The sequence below is a fragment of the Podarcis gaigeae genome (assembly GCF_964106915.1).
Source record: "Podarcis gaigeae genome assembly, chromosome: 8".
Lineage (NCBI taxonomy): Eukaryota > Metazoa > Chordata > Lepidosauria > Squamata > Lacertidae > Podarcis > Podarcis gaigeae.
Genome location: NC_139684.1, coordinates 61,009,190 through 61,036,515, shown reverse-complemented (window position 1 = coordinate 61,036,515; position 27,326 = coordinate 61,009,190). Strand labels below are relative to the sequence as shown.

The 27,326-nt window shown below is 46.7% G+C and overlaps 1 protein-coding gene across 3 annotated transcripts in view; it reads right to left on the bottom strand.

Moving 5' to 3' along the window:
* Nucleotides 1-362: 362 nt before the first annotated feature.
* DLGAP3 (DLG associated protein 3) overlaps nt 363-27,326 on the bottom strand; it is a 178,514-nt gene continuing 151,550 nt past the window's right edge. For 2 of the 3 annotated variants that reach the window (XM_083751666.1, XM_083751667.1), the window contains 9 exons: nt 23,502-23,707; nt 22,298-22,412; nt 21,279-21,522; nt 19,905-20,245; nt 14,703-14,788; nt 9,185-9,609; nt 7,593-7,684; nt 6,397-6,540; nt 363-4,264 (listed from right to left, as the gene is read on the bottom strand). In XM_083751666.1, coding sequence (XP_083607792.1) covers nt 4,046-4,264; nt 6,397-6,540; nt 7,593-7,684; nt 9,185-9,609; nt 14,703-14,788; nt 19,905-20,245; nt 21,279-21,522; nt 22,298-22,412; nt 23,502-23,707 — 1,872 coding nt within the window. In that variant the 3' untranslated portion in view covers nt 363-4,045. The remainder of the gene's footprint in view (nt 4,265-6,396; nt 6,541-7,592; nt 7,685-9,184; nt 9,610-14,702; nt 14,789-19,904; nt 20,246-21,278; nt 21,523-22,297; nt 22,413-23,501; nt 23,708-27,326) is intronic. The other variant, XM_083751668.1, reaches the window with a different exon arrangement.

Here is a 27,326-nt window from a genome sequence, read left to right as displayed (position 1 = left end):
AAACTGCTGCTAGTCAGTGTAGACGATACTGAGTTAAATGGACTAATGGTCTGATGGAGTGGAAGAAAGCTTGCTCTGCTCACCACCATGTAACACTATTTTTGCCTCATTCAAGTTGCAGGTTACAGTGAGGGGAGCAAGGCAAGTTGCAACATGAGCACTATGCCCCTGACTCCTGAATATTTTACACTCTCTCTTCCATGCACACATCTTCTGAGACTTCACCAGCCACTGTCTCCACTTTCAAGCTTAGCATTGCAACCATAAGGTCTAGAAACTTATTTCTCGGAAGATGGGGAAAAAGCTCAGTTCTGCGGCCACCTCAACACTCTATGCTCCTCCCCAGCTCATGGATCCAGCCATTCTGTTGGTGGGCTGTTTATTTTGCGGTCACTTTTTTTCATTGACCCAATGGAAAGATACCCTCTCATATTCAACTTAAGCCTATGCTTCTTGGCCAATGCAATGTGAACAAGATGCCAAGATGGCAACTGAGTGGACAGGAACTGAGAAGATGAAGAGCCCACTGCTGGTTCAGATCAAAGGGTGGGCACCTAGTCCAGCATCCTGGCTGCCACTGCGGCCAAGAAGATGCTTCTTGGAAGCATGCAAGCATGACATGAGGGCAATCACCTTCCCCTGCTGTTGTTCCCCCAGCTACTGGTATTCTGAGGAAATGCAGGGCTGTGATGCTTGTGTAGTTAGTGCTGCCTTTGGGAGGTCAGAAACGGCTAAGCTATTTCATGCTGGTCTGGACTTCTGCCTCAAGCAGGACTTAGGATTTCCTCCTATGGCACTGCAAGGAGAACGTGGATGGGGAGACATGACACTAGAACTCATGAACATCCAATGAAGCTGAATATTGGAAGTCCTTCTTCACGTAGCGCAGTTAAACTATGAAATCTCTCCCACAAGAGGTAGTGATGGCCACCAACTTGGATGGCCTTGAAAGAGTTTTAGACAAACCCGCAGAGGATAAGGCTATCAGTGGCTACTAGCCACTGTGACTATTTTCTACCTCCGCCGCTGGAGACATTATGCCTTTGAATACCAGCTGATGGGAATTGCAAGTGGAGCTCAGGTATGGCTTGCAGGCTTCCCACAAGCATCTGGTTGGCCACTGTGGGAATAGGGTGCTGGCCTAGATAGGTCTCTGGTCTGATCCAGCAGGGCTCAACCCAGGGTCTCCCTCCAAACCAAGCACCCTGCCTACTCAATCAATGGCCTTTGAGAAGCCTTCTCCATGCCTCCCGCCCCAAATCTTGAATTTGATATGGGAGGGTGAGGCAAAGCTGGTAACAGCCGTTGGTGTTTTGCTAGGCCCTTTTTGTCGTTGTGAAATCAACTCAAGTTGATTTCGCCATGAGGAATTGGATTCAAAAGTGCCAGCTTACGTTGATTTCCTCTGGCCTCCTGTTTTCTGTGGCATGGCAGTTCCAGTCTTGACATGTATTGGAAAATATCATCATGTCTCGTCCTGGAGGATAAAACAGCTGGAAGACCCTCAGGTGATCATCTCAAACAGGGATGGGTGACCTCTGGCTTTCCAGATGTTGGTGGACTACATCACCTCGGACCACTGGGTCAGGGGTGCCAACTTGAATGAAATATTGTGGGGGCCCAGGTAAGCCCTGCCCCACATAATTGATTGCATGACACAGTGCATGAACACCATTTGAATGGCAATGCCTATCATTTTTTGCAGGGCTCCAGCCCCCTCAAATATTTTATTCCAGCGGCCAAAGCCCCCACGGCCCCTAGGAGTTGGCTCCTATGCACTGGTCCATGCTGGCTAGAGCTGATAGTAGCTGAAGTCCAGCAACATCTGGCAGACCACAGGCTCCCCACCCCTGATCAGGTACAACCCCTTAATATGCACCAATTATTATGTTAGAAAACACAGCCACACACACAGCCACACACCCTGAGTACAACCCTTTAACATGTGCCAATTCTTACGTTAGAAAACACATGTACACACAAACACACGTGACAGAATGGTGGAATGGTGGGATCACTGAGCCCCTGTATGGTGCAGAGTGTTAGTCTAGGACCAGGAAGTCCTGGTTTTGAATCCTTGGTCAAGCATGAAGTTCACCTTAAAGCAGCTCATTGCATCTAAGACCAATCTACTTCACAGGGTTGAAGAAAATGGGAGCACCTCAAAGCCACTCCTCCAGACCTGGTCTCTGATGTAGTCCTTCCCACATCATCCTGCTCCCCCACAGGGTTGCTGCATTACCAGAGTAGTGTAGGAGACGTCATGGGGGGTTGTCAACGATGCTGCTCTCACATCATAAGAATCATTGTCATGATACAATATATCCTCAACCTTCCAAATCCCAAAGTGATGTTTTCTGTTCCTCTTCTAGAAAATGCCATCAACCGCTCTTAGCGGAAAATGCCATAACCGCTCTTAGTAGCTGATTTTCACTGTCTTTTCTTCTTACCCTTTGCTCTCAGTAGTGAGGGTGAATAATCACACCATCTATTTTCATGTTGATGCCCTTTTAATTATATATATATATGTAAATTAGTCCTGTTACTCTTCCTTTCTCTAAGCCAATGGCTTTCAAAACTGTGTCCCAGGGAACCTGGGTGCGTGTCTGTGTGGATCTGTTGATGAGAAGACCAGGAAAGGTGGATAAGCTTTCCTGAAAGATCTTACCCACTACCATCCTTCTTTCCTTGCAAACTGGAATTGCGGAAGAAAACTGGGCCTGTTCTAGGGCCTAGTCTTAGTTTACAGTGGGTAAGAGGGAGGCCAAACAGATCTAGCCAGTACCCCACGCGAACTAAATGCACAGCTTAGATCACTTCCCAGAATCCTTTGGAATGGGCAAAGGTTCCAAAGCAGGCAAATAAACATGGAGTGTTCCCTGAAGGAAGGAAGCTTTAAAAGCACTGCTTTGAGCCAAACCTAGAATCTAGTTCCTTTATAATCCCCCCATTGGACAATTTGGCTCCTAGAAGATCCTTTCTCATAGGTGTAGCTCTTCCCTGAATCTGGCTTTCATTATCCTCCTTGAGCTGTAAAACCCATAATTCTATACAAGACGACTCCCTGACATGCTGTGCAGAGTGGAATTATGACTTCCCGAGTCTTGGGAATTGTGCTCCTGCTGATGCAAGAGAATGAGTCATTGGTCATTTGAATGGTATCACCACAGAAGAGTACAGCCAATGCTATTTTTTAAGAATTCCTCATCAGGAGCATCAGCTTCCAAGACTCAGGAAGGTATAGATGCATCACTCCTCACGGAACCAGTTCCACCAAATGTTTGTCGACCAGCAGACCTTCAGCCAAGTTTCTGGGGCCGATGGATATGGTGGTGGCCACCCATCCCTCCAGCTATCTCCCTTGCTTCATCCAACTTGTGTATTTGTGTGTATGTGTTGGTGGTGGGGGAGATCTTAGTATGTTTTGTGCGTGTAGGGTGTGGGGTCTCAGGCTGCTGACACGGGATGGGACGGGGTCTCCTGAGGAGACGAGAAGGCTCTCGCCATCAGAAACACAGCTGTGGTCTTGGGCAGTTTCTGCCCTTCGGTTATATTTATAGAAGTACATATACATATAATATTTATAATATAAATATTGATGGGCCTCGAATCCGTGGATGCGGAGTGACGGGGTTGTTGATGGGGGCCCCGAGCCTGCAGGACAGTGAAAAAAGCTCATGGAAAGGGGGCGGGTTAAGGGGTCGTGGTGGTGGAAATGCCCACCAATGGGAGCAGGGGGCAAAGGTTATATAAGAAGAGAATTGGAGGAATAGAAGGGGGAAAGGTTCCGGTCTGGATGGACCAGAGGAGAGCAACCAGTGAAGGCTGGCAACCGCCACATCTTGCTATAAGAGCGACGAGCGAAGGAGGCCAGTTTTCACATCTGTCTGGCTTCAGGTCCATGGATTGCAGAAGTTCTTGTTAAAAAATTCAGGGATTGCGATGAGGCCTAAAGTTGCCCTCCCTGGGGAAATGATGGGACACAGATCACAGTGGTGCTGTGTCTTCTGCACGTACGGGATGGTTAGAAAAGAGGCCCCTGCCCTCACAGTCTGGTCTGGGCCTCGGGGATGTAGATCTCAATGCTGTCTGCACTTTCGGTGGCTGAGCTCTGGCGGAAGGAGGCAGCCCTCTTGGCCGCCAGGAGCCTCTTGCGGGCCTCCTGCCTCTGCCGGTCCACAGAGTCCAGGGACCGGTCCTTCACTGGGTGCAGCCGGGAGCGTGGCGGCTTCTTTGGTATTGGCGGAGGCACCTTCTTTTCCTCCTGCAAAAGGACAGAGAGGGAGGGAGAGAGGGAGAGGGAGGGAAGGCGTTAGTGGGAAGGGAAGGACCCATGACAGACACAGCGTTGGGGTGGCGGAAGGTCCTTCCCTCCCTCACCGTGGGATATTTACAATGCAGTCATGCCAACAATGCATGATTGCTAGATAGGCTCATGATGGGAGCTGAAGCTCACAGAGTTTTCCTGTAAGTTTGCTAGAGAGAACTCTTTTGCTCTTTCACCTCATTCCAGCAATGTAGAACAGGCACAGGCAAACTCGGCCCTCCAGATGTTTTGGGACTACATTTTCCCATCATCCCTGACCACTGGTCTTGTTAGCTAGGGGTGATGGGAGTTGTAGTCCCAAACATCTGGAGGGCTGAGTTTGCCTATGCCTGATGTAGAACATACACCTCTCAGACTCCACCTTAAGCTAGACTTTGTAACTGAATTACCATTTTAAGCCTGCCTGAACAAAAGCAGCTGTATCTGTTACTCTTCATCAAGTATTCTGAGTGAGTAAATGCTTTTTTTTTTTTACCTTTTACAAAACTGTTGGTGTGATTATTGTTTTAAGGAGGAGAAAAGGCGGGAGTACCAGGAGAATCCAGTTTGCCTCAAAGCATCGTGGATTACTTAAACTAAAAGGCTAAAACTAGCTTCCTTTTAAGCTGCAAAGGGATGCAGTCTGCTGAACTCATAAACGAGAGGAAGGAAGGATAATATCTAATAAACATGTCCTCTAGCATCTATATATACACATCCCTACACTCGCTTCAGTATAATTCCCAGAGTCTGATAGTTTCAGTTTCTCTAGGTTTCTCTGAGTTCCTCATTTTTCCAGCTTTAAGTTCAGCTCTCATTTCCAGATCAGTTTGAGAATTTCCCCCCAAGTTCTCTCCAGGTGTTCTTTATAGTGTGCATTCATGATAGTTTGTGTTTGTGAGGATATCAAAGACCCTCCAAGGTAGCAGTGATGCGGTAACCCCGGGGATGCATCGCAGGAAAACCAATAAAGGAGAACGATGTGTGGATGACCCAGCATAAACCCACCACTCATGAAATATTATTGCATCAATGACATGCTGCAGAAAATGACAGCCCCCAAAAGAGCTCCAGTCTGGAGTGTGTGTGAATGCAAGTATCTGCAGGAAGGGAACAAAAGTGTTAAGAACGACGTTTAAACAAACAAACCGGAAATAGCTTTTCAGCCCAGGCTTAAGCTGCTTCCTGCCTCTCAATTCAGAGGGAATAAAGAGCTTTGTTGTTCTGCAGTTTTAATTTTAAAAAAGAACAAAAAAGAACAAAGGTTCATTAAAAATGCCCAATTATTTTGCTTCGACCAGCAGTGTAGCTCTAGAGCCGCGGGGAGAGAGGAAAACAGCTGTGATGGCTTTATCTGAATCCCTCGCTGGAAATCTCACAGGCCACCTGAGATAAGGCGCAGGGAGGGGTGCAGAACAGCAGTGAGCTCAGGTGAGAGGATGAGCACATCCCTGGCAAATGTCTCCAAGGAGGCCTGTAGAGGCTGGTAGGCCAAGATGGGGTGGGAAACAAGCCCTGCCCCCACTCCAACCCCTTCACTCTGCACAGGACACACAAAGAGGAGAGTGACATTGGGAGGGCTGCTGTGCCCCATCTCTTCTGGGTTAAAGGGGCAATAATTGGGTAATAAAAAGCATCCCCCTCTTATCACTAATATGCGCAGACATATTTGCAAACTTTATCCTAGTATATGCACTTTTGTACACATTACGTAGCTGGAGACCTGCATTGCAATACTCAGAGAAGTGTGAATTTCAGAGGGTGGCTGTGTTTCAGTTTGCATATTGTTTCAGAAAGTGTGAATAAGAGAGGTGTGCCTTTAAATGCCAATAGTATTCGATCCCCCCCCTTCCCTAGTCCTAACCCTGGGCAACGTTTTACGGGGGGAAAGCAATCCGGTCCTCCCTCTGAGCCTTCTGAATTCTAGTCAACTTGCTATCAGCCCACATGCACCTACTTGATGTAGAATTCCATTGGCCTGGGTGCAAGGTTACTTATTTATACAGAACTTCCAGGGGCAAAGAACCCTGTTACAACATGTATTGGGAACCATCTGGTTCCCTGGTTGTCTTGCCCCCTTTTCCTCTCACCTTGGGCTCGATGGGTTTCCACCCATTGGCTTTGAGCTGGTGAAGTTCAGCAAACTTCATGCTGACATCCTCAATGGAGAGCTGCAGGAGGTCCCAGAATCCGGCCAGGTCCTGGAAAGTGGGCATGGGGAAAGCGTTGGGGTCCTGCCAGGAAGGAGAAGGAAGGAAAGGAAAGAAACTGAGCTGGTGTCAAAGGCTGCCTCCTGTTAGGAGGCGGAGACAAATCTGGATGAGGACAAACAAGAAGGAAGGAATGGGGCAGGCGGTTGTCTGAACTTTCAATGTGGAATTGAGATACAAAGTCACACCTATTTCCCCCAGGGATCTGAGGCACACTTCACTTTTGCAGCATGAAAGGTTTGCATTTTGAGTAGATAAAAATCGCTTGCACTCTGTTCACCTTATTGGCAGGAGACAAGCCAGAGCAAGAACTCATGCAGAGATGCAACAAGGCAGCATTCTCTGAGAATGTGTAATCCTGTCATGTCTCTTCCATTTGGAAAGGGACCCAATCCTGCCCAACACACAGATGTGGTAGGACCATCTACTTTCTGATGAGAAGGAGACAAAGCAATGGCAGTATTTCATTCGGAGACATGGCAGACCTTTGTGCCTACAAGAGTGCTTTTAACAAGCCTCTTGATTTATCTCTTGTAGCACACAAGTAGTGAGCTGCTTTTCGTGTAACTTCTGATTATTTGAGGAAGTGCTGTTGGCGCCCCCTCCCCAGCCATTTGCAGTAGAATTACCCTCAGCCCTGAAAAGTACATAGAGCTGGAAGAGGAAGTGGGAAAGATAAGTCACTCTTCCAACTTCCTCTCTCAGCTCTATATACTTTTCAAGGAAGAAAAATAGGTAATGATGCTCACCACCTCAATGAGATGAATGAGGGGCAGAGCTCAGAGGATTTGTTGGCACCAAGCCAAGACTGTAAGGGCACCATTCTGCCCATGGGCATCTCATTGGCAATCCCTGGCATACAGTGACACTACATCTTTGGGGAAGGACTTGGCATGGGGATTTGCTGTTTTCAGTGGTAGTCTTATATCCCTTGTAAAAATGTCATTCTCCCCCAAGAAAGACGGCTAAACCACCCACAGGTGACATTAAAAAGTGACTTAATTTTAAAAGTGACAAAAGTTGGAGGACCTAACATCAACAACAAAATCTAGGCACACACAAGGAGATTCCCTGACCATGTTCTGCTGGCAGAGTCGGTAAAACTGCTGGACTTTCTGTGACATCAGGAGCTGGGCACTGCCCACCGCACTACGGATCTTCTCGAGGACTAGGGAGGTACACAAAGAAAATGAGAGGGTCAGTACCACATTGCTCCAGAGCACTCCCAATGCTGGAGAATTTCCATTGGTTACCAGAGTGTGACATTAACAGTGTCTTTGCATTTAACATGCAATTGTTTTTTCAATACAAAAAATTAAAATGACATCAATTGATGACAATTATCTGGATGGCATCAGTCAGGCAGGGAGCCTCTATTCTCCTCTGCTGTGTTTTGGAGGAAGACCCCTGCTCTGAAGTTGGTATTTGCATTGGGAGGTAATTCTCCAAATTTGGCGCTGATAGGGGATGACTTTATGCCCTGATTGTGGGCTCCCCCAAATCACCTGATTGGCTAATGTAGGGTTCAAGATGCTAGACTACACAGATCTTTGGTGTCATCCACTGGGGCTCTTCCTTTATCATTGTGACAACAAAATTATAATCATATAAATCTTACATTCCAATGAGGGATGGACAAACCTATCTATTTTGTTTCCCCCTCAGTTTCTCATTTTTCCAGTTTCAAGCTTCAGCTTGCTACATTTTCACATCAATTTGTAACAGTTTAAAAAAGTTCTCACAAACATTAATCAGCACTTTAGTATACATTTATTCTAATATACCTAATTCTGTATGCAAATTTGCTTAATATACACATTTCCCCATATTCATTATTTTTATGAATGCATTTTTACGCATACTTATCCACATGTGATTTGATTTTTTTTTATACACTGCCTCCCAAAATTTAGCGAAATGTGAATTTTGAAAGATAGTTGTTTCATTCTGTGTATTGTTTTAAAGGTAAAGGTAAAGGGACCCCTGACTATTAGGTCTAGTCGTGACCGACTCTGGGGTTGTGGCGCTCATCTTGCTTTATTGGCCGAGGGAACCGGCGTACAGCTTCTGGGTCATGTGGCCAGCATGACAAAGCTGCTTCTGGCGAACCAGAGCAGCACACGGAAACGCCGTTTACCTTCCTGCCAGAGTAGTACCTATTTATCTACTTGCACTGCATGCTTTTGAACTGCTAGGTTGGCAGGAGCTGGGACTGAGCAATGGGAGCTCACCCCATCGTGGGGATTCGAACCATCGACCTTCTGATCGTCAAGTCCTAGGCTCTGTGGTTTAACCCACTGCGCCACCCGTGTTCCTTGTCTATTCTTTTAGGGAAGCACAAATTAGGGAGGTCTGCATTAAAATGTCAACTGGACCAAATTCATCCCCCGTCCCGAATTCCAATAGACATTTCCACAACACTCCCCCATCAAATAAAGCAAGCTAGCATTTCTCCCTGACACGGTAGCTTTTTTTTTTTCAAGAACACGGAGGAACATTTTACAGTCCAAAGAATGCTGCAGTCCGGCAACAGATTCTTCACATGGACCCACAATTGTATAGCTTGGCTCCCCACCCAACTATATCTGCCAGGCTGTACCAGCTTGTAAAAGGAAGCTGGCAGCCCCAGATGGGATCCCCCAACCCACAGCACCCGGCGGAGACTCACTCTCTTCCGGCAGATCATAATCTTCAGCCTCCAGTTCCATCTGCTGGCACCAGCCTTCCATCTTCTCCACCTCCGCCTGCAACAGCTTAATGAACCACTCGCCGTCCCGGTGGCAGGGAGATGCTCGGCCAGAATCGGGCAGGCTGCGTGACCCCCTGTCCATCCAGGAATCCTGGCGCGGCACTTCCACGGTGTCGTACTGCATCTGGTAGTCTTCCCGGTAGGCCCACTGCCCTTGCGTGTGCACCGTCTTGTACACCGAGTATTGCCGCGTGGACTCCGGCTCCGAGGAATGCCGCTGGAAGGAGCGCCCGAACTGAAGGGCCTTGTCCTCCGTTGCCACCGTCAGCCCCGCCAAACCCTCCAGCTCCAGGTCAGCCTGCACGCCGGCCGTCACACTGTTGGACCGCTTGAACCGAGCACGCCTGCGATAGGGAGGAGAGAGGGTTAGGTCCCTTGCAAGGGCTGCAAAAACCAACCAGCTTGGATTTGCAAGCACTAGGTCCTGGGTTCAATCCCCAGTGGCATCTCAAGGTAGGACTGGGAAAGGCAGCCTGCCTGAAACCCTGGAGATTTTCAGTATCAATGGACAGCTGCTGGCCAGTGTCAACAATACTCAGCTAGATGGACCAATTGTATGACTCCAGGATAAAGTGGTATCCTATGTTCTTACAGGTATGAACCTGGAAGTTGTGCTATACAAACAGGCAGCCCTGTTTAAGGAAGCTTTTAATGTTTGATGGATTACTGTATTTTAATATTTGTTGGAAGTCGTTCAGAGTGGCTGGGGAAGCCCAGCCAAATGGGCGGGGTATAAATAATATATTATTACTATTATTATTCTTACTATACTAAGTCAACCTGCTGGTCCATATTGCTCAGTATCTATGAAGATGGTTTGGAGGCTGCAGCTGCTGCCAGGTGGTTATACGGGGCAGTGAGAAGGGACCATATTATGTTTATCTTTCTAACTTTGCACTGGCTGCCTATTAGCTACCAGGCCAAGATGAGTGCTGGTGTGTAAGGCCCTATATGGCTTTGGACCCAAGTACATAAAGGAGTGCCTCCCCTGTGCTTTAAGATCTTCAGGGAAGCGGCATGGGGTGGGGCCTACTTGATGGTGGCTCCCCATTTATGGAACTACTGCACTGCTGAGATTGGACATTGCTACTGTTTCAGCTTCATTTGAAAATGTACTTATTTCACCAGGCATTTAGTGGCTGGCTGTGGACATTAACAGAACGATTTGCTTTTTTGGCTGCTCTGTGTTGTGCGTGTGGAATTCATTTGTTGTAATCTTAAATGTTCTTTTATGGTGGTACTCATATATTTGCATGCTTTTATTCTTAGGTCATGATTGAAGGAAGGGCAGGATCCTGCTTGTGGGCCCTGTTTGCAGGTTTCCCACAGGCATCTGGTTGGCCACTGTGAGAACAGGATGTTGGACAAGATGGACCATTGTTCTGATCCAGCAGGCTCTTTTTATATTTTTATGTTCTTAATCAGCGGGGCTTAATTTGTGCCAGGGCTCAGCCCTGGAATACATTTCAAAGAGAAGCAGAAGAGCCTCACTGTCTATGTGTAAGTTTGCATGTTCCTTCTGCACCACGGAATACCCAAAGGATTCAGAGGCAGGGCTTTCCCATGTGTGAGATGGGGGCTTGAGAGATGCTTGAACCCTGGCTCCTCTCCTTACAAAAAGGAAGCGCCGGGGATGAGAGAGAGAACTCAGAAACTGACAAGCCGCCACTGAGCAGCATCATGCCTGCGTGATTCCATCGCTCCCGCCTTCCTGTTCACTGGCCTGTTTCTATGACAACCAGCGCTGGATGGATGCTGAAGGACTAGAGGGAGGGAGGGAGGGAGCACACAGAGCAGAGGACGTGCCAGCCAGTCCCTGACTGAATGAAGATATGGGACAGCTACATGGTGATCACCTCACATGCTCTTTGATTCAAGTGTCCGTGCAGTGAACTGAAGGGAAATAAATGGGGGTGGAAAGATGCTGGACTTCTCAGAGAGTCTAGAGTGCATGTCTGAGGAGTGCATGCACACACCTCAAAAGGCTTCCCTTTACTAAGTTAGACCATTGGTCCATCTAGTTCAGCACTGTCTACACTGACTGGCAGGAGCTCTGCATGGTTTCAGGCAAGGTTGCCTCCCAGCCCTACCTGGAGATACTGAAGATGGAACATAGGACCTTCTTCATGCAAAGCAGATGCTCTACCACTGAGCTACTTCCCCTCAGGGGGATATTCCCAGAGCCCTACTTGGAGTCACCAGGGATTGAACTTGGCTGATACTCCATTACAGGCTTCCTCAACCTTGGCCCTCCAGATGTTTTTGGCCTACAACCCCCATGATCCCTAGCTAGCAGAACCAGTGGTCAGGGATGATGGGAATTGTAGTCGCAAAACATCTGGAGGGACGAGGTTGAGGAAGCCTGCTCTATTACTACTACAGTCTTTTTCCAGACAATTAAGCTGGAGTCAGGTTGTTGGCCCATCTGGTCCAATATTTCAAATGCAAAGTGGCAGTGGCTCTCCAGGGTTTCAGGCAGGAGAATTTCCCAGCCCTGAACCAAGGATCTTCTGTATGCAAAGCATGTGATCTATAACTGAGCTATGGTCCTTCTTCCCCTGATGGCTTCTAGTTCAGTGTTGTCTATATCAGGCATGGAGAACCTGTACCCCCCTGATGTTGTTGAACTCCAAATCCCATCAGTCCCAGCTAGCGCAGACAATGGTGGAGTCAATGATGGAGTCAATGGTGGAGTCAATGATGGAGGCGTCCCCAATAATTTGTAGTGAGCCCCTCACCCCACAAGCCCCATTATTGGGTAGGTCTATAGCTCAGTGGTAGAGCAAGGTAGAGCTTTGCATGCAGAAGGTCCCAGGTTCAATCTTGAGGATCTCCAGGTAGGGCTGGAAAAGACTCTTTGCCTGAAGCTCTGGAGAACCACTGCTAGTCAGTGTGGACGATATTGACCTAAATGGACTCAATGTGAGTCAGCATCTTATGTTTCTATTATAAGAAGTTAGTTACAAAGGCTTCCAAGTCCATGGATGGCCCTCTTCGGGGGTTTTGAGCCCAGGAAGCTTTTCTGTTGAGAAACTGTGCTTCTCTGTGATCAACCAGACACTTCCATGGGCTCAGCTAAATTGTCTGAGAAAGATCTTAGCAAGAAAACCCCCAAAGAGTTTCCACCTGCTGCTGTCGAGAGTATTGAGCTAAATCAGGGGTGGGGACAAGGGACAGGGGTGGCGCTGAGCCTAGGGCTAGCCAGTCAGAAGGTCGGCGGTTCGAATCCCCATGACGGGGTGAGCTCCCGTTGCTCAGTCCCTGCTCCTGCCAACCTAGCAGTTCGAAAGCACATCAAAGTGCAAGTAGATAAATAGGTACCGCTCCGACGGGAAGGTAAACGGTGTTTCCGTGTGCTGCTCTGGTTCACCAAAAGAGGCTTAGTCATGCAGGCCACATGACCTGGAAGCTGTACGCCGGCTCCCTCAGCCAATAAAGCGAGATGAGCGCCGCAACCCCAGAGTCGGTCATGACTGGACCTAATGGTCAGGGGCCCCTTTACCTTTTTAGGGGTGGGGACATCTGTGGCCTTCCAGATGTTTTGGGCTCCAACTCTCCTCACTGTCACATAGCAGAGCCAGAGGTTAGGCATGATAAGAGCTGTAGCCCATAAACAACTGGAGGACCACAGCTCACCTGGGCTAGATGAGCTGCTGGCCTGATCCTGTATCTACATACAGCTACCGTGCGCTTAGAATTTAAATCCAAACAGCCCACATTCTGAGCCTGGGAAAGCTGAGTTCTGTGACCCAAATATTTTAAGCACATCTGCATAATTGTTTCGTTTTCTGCACATTTTACTCATCTGCTGCAAGCCTCTGTGTGTGTGTGTGTGTGTGTGTGTGTGTGTGTGTGTAAATATGTAGGTTGCTGAAGCTCCACCTCCTGTCCCCTGGAAATATCATTCTGCTACCCTGACTGGGTTTCAATATTCTAGCCAAACTTCTCCTACAATAGCTATAAGATTGCATCCCCCTCCTTCCAAGTGAAGGCTGAGATTCTTAGAATGCAGACACAGTATACCTTTAAGGGGCATTTGAGGCACATTTCCCCCTCAAAGAATTCTGGGCACCATTGCTTACCCCTCACAGGGTTGCAATTCCCAGAAACTCTTAAGAAACTGTGGTACAGTGGTACCTCGGGTTACATACACTTCAGGTTACAAACGCTTCAGGTTACAGACTCTGCTAACCCAGAAATAGTACCTCGGGTTAAGAACTTTGCTTCAGGATGAGAACAGAAATCGTGCTCTGGCAGCGCAGTGGCAGCGGAAGGCCTCATTAGCTAAACTGGTGCTTCAGGTTAAGAACAGTTTCAGGTTAAGAACAGAACTCCGGAACGAATTAAGTACTTAACCCGAGGTACCACTGTACAGTGGTACCTTGGTTTGCAACTGCTTTAGATTACAACCGTTTTGGATTACAACCATGTCAAACCAGGAAGTGTGTGTTCCCTCTTTTGGATTACAATCCATTGTGGGGGGGAGACCCCATTGGTGAAAGCATGCCTTGGTTGACAACCTGTTTTGTTTTACAACCGGACCTCCGGAACGGATTATGGTTGTAAACCAAGGTACCACTGTACCCTGAATCCTTTGAGGGGGAAAATGCTCTATGAATGTGCTTTAAAGGTATAGTGCATATGTAGACTTTGGCCTCATTTACACCATCCAGTTTAAGCACTATGATTCCCCTTTAAACCGCCATGGCTTCCCCCAAAGAATTATGGGAGCTGTAGGTTGTTAAAAGTGCTGAGACGAGGCCCTTGTTGCACTCCTAGCACTATAGTCCTCAGAGTGGTTTCATAGTCCATCCCTCTTCTCAGGGGACTTTGAGAATTGTAGCTCTGTGAGGGGACCAGTCATCTCATAGCAACTCTCAGAAACTATACTTCCCAGAGAAGCCATCACTGTTCCAAGTGGTATCATGGTGCTTTAAAGGTATAGTTCGTACACAGCCTTAGTAAGCTTAAAGCCAGCACCTATTTCTATGCTCTGTGGCTTTTTCTACCCTCCAGAACAGCAGCATACGTTGAGCCCTGAGTATAAAGCCTTTCATCCTGCTTAATATTCCCCTTCGGTTCTAGCTGGGAACATGTAGCATTTGAGTGTTTTACAAAAGCGGATGGCTTGGTGACAGGGGATGTCCCGGGTCACCTATTCCATCACCGCCAGCCTTGTGTGGGCATTTGCTTCTGCCTGGCACCTCTGTGTCTTGATACCCCTTTGTTTCATGAGCTGGGAGGGCAATCCAGCTGCCCTGAGCAGCCAGCATCCGTAGCTCCACGAGGTTCTCTTGCTTGATTCTCTGGTCCAGGCTTGTGCCGTGAATATTGATTTGGGGGCAAGGGCGCATGGGGACAGCTGTGCGCAGATTGCAAAAGCTGCTCCTCTTGGTGGGAATGCAAAGGACCAAGAGGGATGTTTTGCCAGCTGTACCTTTTATCTTCTTCTACTTGCACCCCGATGGAGTGGAACTCTCTGCGGCTCCTGCTTTCTGTGTCTGAATCGGATATGGTTTCCACCTTTGGAAAAGAGAAAGAAATGAAGATGAGGGAGAAGCAAAGAGGAGGAAAGATAAACAGAGAGGAAAAGGGAAATCCAGAAGTGGTATCACTTATGGTGAATTGATAAGTGGCAGAAAGCAAGAGATAACAGGGAAGGGGGGATTGATAAGTAGAGGAAAGAAAAATAATGAAGGAGATGGAGACAAGTGCGAGAAAGATTCAAAATGATCAAAATGTATTGAGAACAAAGTAAGGAGAGGGAGAAAGGGAAAGATGAATAGTTAAGTGTATTGAAGTACAGAAGGAAAGCATCAGAGAACGATTCATAGCTGTGTGGGAGGGAGAGGGAGCTGTGAGGAAAGAGCACTTGCAAAACAGGCGGGGGGCATTTTGAATTCCCATCACCAGATGCAAACGGAAATCCAGATAAACCATGTGAGTGGAGAGCAGAGATCAAGTACTCAGGAGCCCTGACCTCCCCTTTCATCCCTCCTTCCCTTGGGGATCCTGAACCTCATTCAAAGGCACAGGCCTGATGATCGCCAAGACGCTCCTGCAAGCTGGGTGGAAGAGAGGAGAAAGGTCACCCCCACACTCCAGGAGGGAGCAGCTGCTTGGAATTATTTTGCTCCTTTGGCTCAAGTGGAAAACTCCACAGCAACAGTGGGTAAAGTACTGGGCTGTACCCAATATTAACCCTACTCAGAGTAGAGCAATTGAATCTAAGGCACATGACTAGAAAAGCTGGCAATCCTGGCTTTACGAAAGGAAAAAGCTTTATCTGCTAGATTTCTGCATGCCAAGTAGTTAAAGTCACAGGAGCAGAGCTGTTAACAGTGGTGCCTTGTGGAAGGCAGGGAAGCCAATGGAAAGTGGAGGCAGAACCATTGATAAACAGGGTCAACTCAGTCTAGTTTCGTCCTCTACTGAGTTCCACAAGGGCAACACCAAGACGGAGGAGGAGGAAGCTGACAACCAGGCCCCCCATAACCCCTTGACTGGCTGAGGGCAGCCTGAGGTCAGCGGGATAGTGCGCCATTTGCCCTAATGGATCTGCTGGTAAAGATCCAACTGGCTGGTAAAGATAATGGGGGAAATTCTTGATGGCCTCTATTTGCCTTCCATGCAGTCGAATGAACCCCTACTGGAGCAGAAATTATAAATGTGGCCTTTTAATTTCTAAAGTTTGCATTTCTGAAGTATTGGTTTCCTCTACGGGACGTGATGCCTTGTAAGAGTACCTTTGGAAAATGGTAGCTGTGGCTTAATTGAATCATTTTGCATCAGCTTCTCGTGCTTCGTTAAGAGCCAAAGCCCCCACTCCCAACATTTTGACCTTGTCAAACAAGCAACTGCGCACCATGAAGTCGGATCAGACACTTCCTTTCCGCCAGCTTGCCCCCTCGGCTGAACCTCTCGGATACACTTGTCTGAACTTAATTTAACCTCCCTCCACAACACCTGTGCTGATTCTTACTGACAAGGGACAGGCCTGCTAACGAAGTAGGAACAAATGGCAAGCAAAGGAAATGCAAATTTAGGAGACTAATAAAAATTAAAACTAGCAAAAGGGGAGAACATGAACCAGGTGCCTGCCTTGGAGCTCTTTTTCATTAGAAGTTTGAAGTCATCGCCAAAAATTGGAATCTTTGCTTACTGAAACCATGAAACATCACAAACCACTGGGATTTTCCACATCTGGTCAGAAATGGCTTGAATTTCACCCTACGGGCCTTTTCTGTAACCAGTGTAAGCTAAGATGAAAGTCCTTATTTCACACTCCCTTGTTCGTAAGATAAACAATGCCACCTTTTGAAAATGACAGTCTACCCAACTCTCTCTATGCTCAGGAGGATTGAACCAGTGAATATAAATGCCAGAACTGTCTACATTGCTCCTTTGAGCTTTGGCTTCCCCTACGGAGGAGTATCATTAGACCCTCAGTTTGTAACAGATCAGGGCGCATGGGCATTTTGTGGAAATGGAAACAAAAGGGCTTTATTAATTTCATTCCGAATTGGAACCAGTCAAGAGACGAATGCCAGAGGAATGGATGAGTTCTGATAACCATATATTCATTTGCTCCTATGTATCCCTCGTTTGCTTTGTTTGCCCCCTTCATAGCTGGAATAGGTCAGGTGGAGATTTTCAGGGGGCATGAAGAAAAGAGCAGTTTTTAGTTAAATCTATTTTTAGGCAAAGCCCTGGATGCCATTTGCTGGAATAAATCCAATAGTGTCTTCAAAGCTCTAGAGACTAGTGGACAAGCCCAGCGACATCTCTGAGCCTTGGGAAAAAGCAGCCATGCAGCCTCAGAGTTTCTCTAAGTAAGCTCAGAGTAAGCTTCCTAATCTAGTCTAAGACAGAAGGACAGGCTGTTCCAGATTCTACCTCCTTTCCGGCTACCTGAGGTTCCCTTGACTTCTTTAGCTTATCAAAGGGACAAGGAATCTCTGGTCCAGGCAGCCTTCCAGGCTTCTCTGTCTTGCCTCTGGGACTCTGGGACTGGCCCTGCTTGGCATCCTCCTTGAGTCTTGTCTGGCTAGAACCCTGGTGATGCTTCTTGCTTGCCTGGATGGAGGATAAAGAAGGATGTGAAGTGTGTGTAGAAACTAACCTGCTGTACAAAGGTAATATTTACATGCATTTCTCCACTCACTTTTGCTTCTGGCTCCACCCAGCACTGCCATGTGGCCCTCTAAAGATTGACCTTGGGGTAAAAAAGATTTCCCCTCCCTGCTTATACTCAAAGTTCTGAGACTTCACCCAATTTTTCCTCCCAAGTACCTCCAGCATATAAAGCATTACTACTACTACTACTACTACTACTACAGTTGAAAACAACTTACAATCTCAAAAATAAGGTGAACAATTCATGGATGATCAAGGTTTTATTCTGGTTAGACCTGGCATTTAGCAACACCAGCACCAAGCAGGGGGCTGACTGACTAGAACTCACAGACTTTGAAATGCAACCGGTGAAACAGAAGGGGCAAGGGCTTTGATGTCCTATACCTTTGCTCACCTCTGTATCTCCCCTACCAACCGCCACAGGGATAGCAGTCTCATTCCTAATCCCTTCCCAACTCCAGCCCAGATGCATAATGAGCCTGACCTGCGCTCAAAAATACACACAGCAGAGGTCTGAACCCTTTGAGGCAAACAATAGGGCTGTCCAATGTAGCACTAAGTAACTTGCTCCATTAGCGCAATGATTTATGTGTGCCTAACAGAACTCTCCTCTCTCCACATGCCGCCCCTTAATCTGTTTGTGAGTTGGTTCCCCCAACCCTCCAGCACAGATTTAAGGAGGGCTTGGGGCACTTAAAGGGGGAGGACAGGGGGGGAAATTCCATTGTGCAACTGTAAATACTTAATGGAACGAGTACATTGGACAGCACCCAAAGTGCCTACAAATTCACAACTGATTCACTGCAAAGGGAAATAACAGATGGGAAGAACGAAAACCGAAGACCCCGTGCACAAATGGAAAACAAAACAAACGTGGCTTGAATGATCAACACAACCAATAAATTTTAAAAGTGAATGGAGCAGCAAAGCAAATCGAAGCAAAGCAACTGAGGAACGTTGTCCTGTGATCTTACATTCTCTTGCTTTGCTAGCAAGGTATTTTTTTATTGGTTATGTATTTTTAAAATGTCTAATCCAGGCTGCATCCAAACAGATCCCAGGGTAGTATGCAACAGGATCAACCATCATAGCATATGATAAAAGCCAAACTGCCATGAAACCAAAGAACACACACAACATAAAGCAACACAGAACAATAAAACTAACCACCCAATGGCTGGGCAAAGGAGCTGAGAATGCGGTTCTGTCACCAACGTTGAATGAAATAAGGTCTGCTATCAGTCCAGCTGGCTTCTGTATGTGGAATGTATGTGGGTATGTATCTTGTCCTTCTCTTAGAGATGGATGGATCTGCCAGTTTTGATTAATCTCAGATTCTCATTTTTCCAGTCCTAAGTTCAGTTATCCACATTACTGCACCAATTTGCAATTTGTTCTTCAGAGTCTTCATCAAAATTCATCCACATTTTAGGGCAGATTTTTCACCATGTACACAGCTTTGTATGCACTTCCTGCATGACAGACACATTTTGCAAGCAATTTCTCCATGTATAATGCATTTCATATGTTATTTTCTCTTGTGGTTGCCACCCTTCTGTCTTGAGAGACAATGGAGTATGCCTCCTCTCTGGGGTGCAAGCCTGGGCAATGTGTATCGCGGTCCTAGGCTACCCAGACAACAGGAACCCACTATGGATTTTATTATTTGTACGCATTATTTGGTTGGAAAACCTGCACCACAAAATCTGAAAAAGTGTGTATTTTGAAGGATAGCCATGTTTTGGTTCGTGTATTGTTTTGGAAAGTTAAAATTAAGTAGGTTTGTATTAAAATCTGAACAGAACCAAATTCTTCCTCCATCCCTACCTTCACCATAGAGTCCACTAGCAGAAAAAGGTAAAATATAAGAAACCAATAAACAATGTTTCGGACCAGCCTTGCATACAATCTACTCTTCATAGAATGAACAGCCACTTAATTGTACTAAAAAAAAAAAGTCAAGGTATAAATGAGCTGTCTTTTAAATCACAAGGTATATATATCACTGTAATTTAGGTGTGTTCAGTACCTCCTGATAGTGCCACAGGTGTTTCCACTTTAGCAAACTTCTTCGGTGGATTAGAGTGATACCATCTTTTGAACTGGGCAAGGGGTATGGACAGTATTAACATCAACAGAGTAGCTGGTTCATACAGTATGCAGCTCCAGAAATATATTTGAGCTTTAGGATATAATCTATGTTCATGTAAAAATTTTACTTTTGTGTATTATGTGATATAATCTTTTATGAGAGAACTGTTTCTATTAAAGGCTGATGGTGGACCTTTTGATGGTGGAATACTTAAAAAAAGAAAACAGTGATAAATATACCTCATAGGTTGGTTATAAAAGACACTTAATTTGAAACTTTGACTTTTGGGTTTTTGAGCATATCTTTAGTAGTCAGGGAGAGGTTTCCTTCTGGGTTTGTTTTCACTCACTAAATTGTGCCCCCCCCCCAAGCCTGAACCTCTCTGCAATCCTGGGCCCACCCTGAACCTACCTGAACTCCGATAGATGGGCGCCATTTCCTCTGACGAGCCAAACTTCTCAGCTCCTCCCTCCCCGGGATTGTCCTGATGATGAGGGTGGGGGGGTTGGGGGCAGTCCTGGGTTGGATTGAAGGCAAGTCCAGGGACATGGCAGTGATCTTGGTGCTTTCTAGGCTCTCTGTGGAGTTGCAGCGCTTGGCGGCCTCTTTGGACCACGATGGACTCCTTTTGACTTCCCTGGGCAGGAAGCTGTCATGGGCGGACTCAGAGCTGCTTTGCGTCGTCACCGAAATGAGGGGCTTGGCTTTCATTCCTGAAGGGAGGGGAGGGGGAGCTTTCCTGTAACTAAAGGCTACACAGAGGGGTGGGGTGCAGGGTGGAGAGACAGAGATAGGGAAGGAAAGCAAAATGTGTCAATAAGAAGGGAGCTCTCTCTTCATACAGGCACCTATTGGACAGGGCTCATGATGTTATATGTGGTGAGGCAATGGGGACGAGGAAGGGCTGTAGCTCAGTGCCAAACTGATTTGAGTGCAGAAGGTCCCAGGTTCAATCCTTGGCATCTCCAGGGAGGGCTGGGAAAGAATAATCTCCAAAAAACCAGAGAGCTCCGGCCAATCAGCACAGACAGTACTGAACTAGATGGACCAATGGTCTGACTCAATATAAGGCAGCCTCCATGTCCTTAAAGCTCCCCCATCCCCCCACTGTTTGCCTTGTTTTGGAAATGTTTCACACACACATTTCGTTGTCATTGGCCTAGGAGTGAGAAGACTCGCAGAGGTATTTGCTAGCTATGGGGTTTCCCCACCTTCCTTTCCTATACCAATTTCTGAGCCATTTTGAATTAATTTAGCAAGGAAATTGGGACAGGCATTTTTAAGCAGATAAAATATACAAACATTGCCTAGCATCTCTGAGAGTGGGTCACATCGGACCAGAACAATTTTGGGGCAGGAGCGCAGATTCAACCTTAGCCATCTCCAGGTTGGGCTGGAAAAAGTCTTGTCTGAAAGTCTTGTCTGCCTGTCAGTGTAGAACAGGGGGAGCCACTGAAGTGCCCTTTCCAACTTGCTTCAACCTCAGCTCACACAGGAGTTGGAATTTAGCCACATCTGGAGGGGAGGGCACCACATTGAATAACCATTGTGAAGATGATGAACCAACTTCCTGTTGGCGAGGGGATGCAGGTCAGGAGATGAGCACCTGCTTTGTATGCAGAAGGTCCCAGGTTAAATCCCAGCATCTCCAGGTAGAGCTGGGAAAGAATCTGCCTCTGAAACCCTTGAGAGCTGCTAACAGCCAGGGCAGACTGCACTGAGCTGGGTGGGCCAGGAGTCTGACCTGGTTCAAATCAGCTTCCGAAGTCCTGTGTTGGTACTTACAGGTGCTTGGCTTGAGAATGCTGCTGGTGAGGGGCTGGCCAGGCTGGTGGGTGGTGGTTGCCATGGTAAAGAGAGAGAGGCAGTCATCGTCCTGGGAGCAGCCAGCTTGGATGGCTCTCAGGTAGCTATGGCTGCGCATGCGGAAGCAACCAGGCAGGTCTAAGGCCTCGACAGCCTGCGACTCCACCTCTCCGAAGACAGACTCACACACGGCCTCAAACTGGTGGTTCAACTCATCGTTAATCTGAGGAAAGGGGAAGAAGATGGAGGGGCATGGAAGGCCGTGAATGGAGCTAAGACCTATGGTGCCAGAATTAGGGATGTGCAAATCTGTCCAATTTCCCCACAAAATCCCATCCTCCTCTGTACCCACACTTCTGGAAGGGGGAAAAAAATTCCTCACTTGGGGATTCAGGTGGACACTTGATATTTCAAACTGACTGATTATGGTGGCATTGAAATATTGACAGTCCACTTAAACCCCACTAAGGAAGGTGCCCCACATTTGAAGATACATGGCCTAATTTACACAGATGTCAGTTTCCCCCTCCACTCTCCAATTCTTGTAACCTGTCCTGTGGCTCTCCAAGGGATGCTGTACTCCAGCTCACACCATGCCTCATCATTGGACATGCTGACTGGGGCTGATTAGATTTGGATTTGAGCATTGTCTGGAGCGTCAACAACATCTGGAGAGCATCAGGTTGGAGAACGCTGCTTTAGAGTTGTTATTGGACAGAGCAATTCATTGCATGAGTCACCCACATTTGGACACAGCACCCTTAAGGTGGCTTTCAAATCCAGATGTTTGAAAAAATCCAGTATGGTGAAGTGCAGCCTTGCTCAGTCTGGTGCCTTCCAGATTTTCACATCCAGTTCCCACCATCCCTGAACACTAGCCAGGGCCAGCTGGAGTTGATGGGAGCCAGAGTACTGTAGCAGGAAGGCCATAGATTCCCCACCCATCTCTACCCAGTCCCTTTCCTGTAAGGCAAGAGCTAAAGAACAAATCACCTCACCTGCCCGGTGGTAAAGGAACGTCCATACCCTTGTCCCCGTGGCCGGATTCGGGGTGACGTGCAGCAGCTGGGACAGTTACAGATATATGAGTCAGAATAGTGCCTACTTGCAAACCTAATGAGAGACATGGGGAAGAAAGGTTTCTGAACAAAACCCAAAACATGACATGATCAGAGCAGATGGAAAATGACTCAGGGCTGGCTGGGTTTGACTTCGCAAGCTCCCTGCCCTTATCCTATCAGATAGGGGTGGGGAACCTCAGGCCCCAAAGCCAAAGGCAGCCCTCCAAGTCCCTCTATTGGGCCCTTGGGATTCTCCACAGGCCACACCCCCTCTCTATAGGCCACACCCTCACCAGTTCTGCTTCACATCTCATTTTTTTTTTTTTGCCAGGTTGGAATGTCTGTTGCTTGCCTGATGGAGGTCAGAGAGGGATGTCTGGAAGCCAGACAAGTGCACAAAGGTAAACTGTACATTTTTGTTCTGCTCACCCATCCCTGGTATGTGATCCTTGGAAACTTTCCTACAAGATAATGTGGTCCTTGGGCTGGAAAAATGTTTCTCAGCTGGTGTGGAGCATAGTTTTAAAGAAACACAAAAATAGATGGGTAGAAGCTTTATATGACAGCCCCTATCCTTTGTCATGGATCCTGAGCAGGTGTGAGGACTGTATCAAAGAAGGAAGAGCCAGCTGGATCAGAAAGAGGTGCTGAGCTTGGCACTAAGCCTAGCCAAGAGCCCCTTGTGACTGAGTCCACTCTGAGCCAGGTTCTTCCAAGAAACTGGGCCCCTTTACAGCAGGGGCTGGATGCTTCCCACTGACTTGAATAAGGTGGGAGCTGATTCTAAGGTGATGAAAAGCTAAGTTTCCAGAACTACCCACTGAAGATACTCCACCCTTTAGGAAAGGAGTCAAGCCTAGAAGGGTGTGGTTTGGTTCAAAGGAGATAGAAGGCCAGTTTCTCATTTGTGCAACTGCTGTGCTTGGTGTTCTCCAAGGTCCTGAAACTCCAGTCTGGTCCTACATGCCTCTTGCCTAAGCATCCCTTCTATGCATGGGCTTCTGCTCATGGTCAAGGCATCTCACCTTACTTATCAGTTGCCACCCACTAAAAATTCCATATTTTTTTTGTTCCCTTTGCTGAGCATCTCCCCACCTCCCTGAGTGGTTATATGAGAAATGCTCTGTTCTCAGTTTCTTACTTGGTTCTGGCCTGATCTACACTGGAGGAACGGCGGTACCCCTCACGCCGGGTCACCCCCTTGGGAGACACCTTGGTGCTGGTATCCGAGTCCCCACTGTCATCATCTCCCATGGCCTTGATATAGCTGCCACTCCGCATCCGTCGACAGGGTATCTCTCCATCCTTCCCTGAAGCTGGATATCCTCCCCAATCATCTTGGGGTACCTGAAGGAAAAAGAAATTTCATGCAGTGTGTGTCTTGTGTGTATATATGCTGGATACTTTGAGGTTAATAGGAAGTTCCACAGAAGATGCCAGTGACAATTTATGACAGGCCCAAGGATGCAGCTATAGCATTTGAGGGAATGATTGCATCTCGATCATGTTCTTCTACCAACCTGTGAGAACGATAGCACTCTGTTTGACTTAGGAGTCCACTCTACACAACAAACTTGTATTGGTTTTAAAAACCCTTAACGGTAATAGTAATCACCATTATTTATTTATTTATACCCTCTTTATCCCTGACAGGGACTCTTTGTAGCTTGGTGAGAATTTTCTGCCAGTGATCGATAAGCCTCCCCAAACTACAGTTCCCAGGGAAAGATGAGGGGGTGGGGGGAAAGTAGGTTAGATGCCCTGAAGCTCTCTGACATCTCCACTGGAGACTGCTAAGGGATGCAAAGGTTATGGCTCTCAGAAGCTGTCTGTAAAGAAACTGCCTGCCTGCTACAAATACACTGAGATCTAATAGTAGGTCCCTGGGTGGTTTGTAGTTTGCTACAGGTTCTGATTTTCAATAATTTAACAATAGTAAGTAAAATATGGACGAGCCAAAGCACAGTGACAGAGGACATGCATTGAATGCAGAAGGTCCCAGGTTCAATCCTGGCACCTCCAGGTAGGGTTGGGAGAGACACCCTCTCCGAAACCCTGGAGAGCCACTGTCAGTAAATGTAGATGGAGCTGAGCTAGATGGGCCAATGGTCTGACTCGGTGTAAAGTAACTTTCTATGTTTCTGAAATTGCAAGCAAAAAAGAAATAGATCTCTGCCATGATTGGGCTTGTGCTAATTACTTCTCTCGCAGTGTCTGTATTCCTTGCTTGTAAAGGGCTATTCAATTGCTTTCGACCAGGTCTTTGCTCAATTCTGCTAACCTGTTTTAGATTTATATGTTAGAATAGCTGATCTGTAGCAACTCAGATGTAGCCTCTGTTGGAATTCTAGCCCGGTCAGAGGTATGTGCCTATCTATTCAGGCACCGGCTGAATTCCTTAGACCTCCCTCCGGCGACTCCCGGCAGGAAAAAACATACGAGGTCCATTCCGGCGATTTTCCTCAGGCTGTGAGAAAAACACACCAACTGCTTCTCCTCCTCCCTGCTCCCTGCATATCCCCAGGGAGGGGAATCAGACACAGACAGAAATGTAACTACATGCTTTTATTCCTGTCTTTAGCAGTCATACAGTAAAAGATGTCTGCTCTCTTCAACAAACAGAGAGAAACTCCAAACTCCACCCATGTACATCCTGTACAGGTCATATGACTCACACTGAGCTCACATCCTGTGCTCAATAAGGAGAATGGACTGCCCCTTCGTTTTCATGGCAACAGTCACATACTTCCTGTTTGGCTTTCCAGCCACAAGCAGCAGACTGAGCTGCTAGAGCCTTTGCTTGCTGCAGCATTGCTGCTTTAGAATAACAGCCTCAGGTTTGCAGATGCAGATCATCTCAGTGCATGGCTCTTGGGATGCAGCATGTAATTGGCTCCGCCCCAAAGTACTCTTTTGGGTCTGGCTTCACCCCAAGGTCACTATTCTGCACCTGGTTGCTGGCCCTCAGAGTCCTAGTAAACCTTGTTGTCTGAACTTAGTACACCTCACTGCCCTCCATGTGTTGCTGTCCTATGACTCCCACCATCCCTTCATGCTGAAAGGAAGCCATATCAATAAATCATAAACTGGTTTATCTGCATAGAATGGATGTGTTTTTTTATGCATTATAAGATAGAAACTAGGATGCAAATGTGCCCAGCTATTTTCTTCTTCTGTGGGCTTTTTTTCTTTGGTGTGTGTATGTCATAGGACTGCATCTAATGTTCTCTGCTTGCTGGTGTTAGGGCTTTTGTGTTGGCACATGGGTGAGTTTTAATGTTGTACAGCAGACAAATTCATTGCAACAGTTGCACAAGGGGAAATCTGTTGCACGACAGATTGTGAAATCTATTGTGCAACAAAGTTACCAGCGACCTGCTTATGCATTTCCTTGTACAACAATGTTCTGCTGCAGCAAAAACGTTTTACTAGTGGAAGAAGGATGCTGCCAAGAGACTTTGACTTAGTGCTGCAGTGGTTGGATACAACCCTTATTCCCTTGCTTCTGAAAGCATCTTCTCCAGACTCTGCTGCCTTCTATCTTCATGTGAAATGTCAAAATGAATATTGCTCTTTTTACTTAAAAATATTCACAAGGGGAAAATACTCACATCTAAAAGGAAGTTGGATTTTTAAAACAACAACAACAGAGTCCACTCAAAGTTCTATCCCTGAGCTTTAAGCAGAACCTTTTTACATAAAGAAATGTGGATATTTATATATTGTACGAGTTCAGAAAACAGTGATCTTCTGCAGCCAAAAAGCAGCCAAATCCAAGTCTGCTAATCAACTGTTAACCCATTGTTTAATTTATGGGGTTGATCCTGGCTAACATAGTTGCAGGAGGCTGCAACTGAAAGATACTTATCTGAGTGTGAACTTCACTCTCAGACGTCATTTCAAGAAGACATACATTTTTCATCAGAGCCCATTCACACATTCAGCTACCAGCCATCAGGTGGTGATGTCAAATCAAGGGATCTACAGGTGTGTGCAAACTGGATCTGACTTGATGTTCAGAGTGTTCCTCTGAGTTCCTGTATCTCAAAATACATTAAGCTAAGTGTTCTTAGAAGATATCAATACTTTTATTAAAATTTACAAATTAAATAAGAGATGAGCACAACTGCTAAGTTCTCTTTTGGGATGATAAAATGTTGGTACTGCAAAACATTAAACTAGCCTTCGCCAACCTGGTGCCCGTCAGGTGTTATGGACTACAGCTTTCAGGAGCCCATACTGAGAAGGATGAATAAGAAACATGCGTAAAATTGGTTGTCCTGTGTGCCATATTCATACACTTAAAGCAATTGTCTCCTACAGCCAAATCATATGTGAGCTTTTTAAAGAGGGGAAAGTTTTTTTAAAGCTCGCCCCAAATGCACCAAAGAGGTGCCAGTACTAGTTCTGGTAGGTTCCAGCTGGAAAAAAGCCCTGACAACACACACAGAGAGAATAAATCATGTACATAGCACTGGGGGAGGGTTATTGGGTTGTTGTTGCTTTTATTTTGATTATGTACTTGGTGGTTTTATACTTTGATTTTATCCTGCGAACCACCCTGAGACTTGCGGGTATAGGGCAGTATATAAATTCTAATTCTACTTCTAGTAATAATACAAATCACCCAAACTTCAATTAGCCAGCAAAGGTGAAAATACAGGTAAAATACAGATGAGCTCTCTCTACCTCCACAGCTGATCTAAGCTTTTTTTTGGGGGGGGGCACACATGGAAGAGTTAAACTGGGGAAACAGTCTGGGGAAATGCATTAGTCCCCCTACCTCAGTGGCTCAGATCAACTTGCACCCCACCCCCCAGGTAGCTGTTTTTAATTTTTCTAAAAAGCCAGGGGATCTAGTGATGAAACTCCTGATACCCTGCACAGTGTGGCAATCAGGTTAGCCACTGAAGTTATCACCACATTTCCATATGCAATTCCAAATACCCAAAACATGGACTCATCA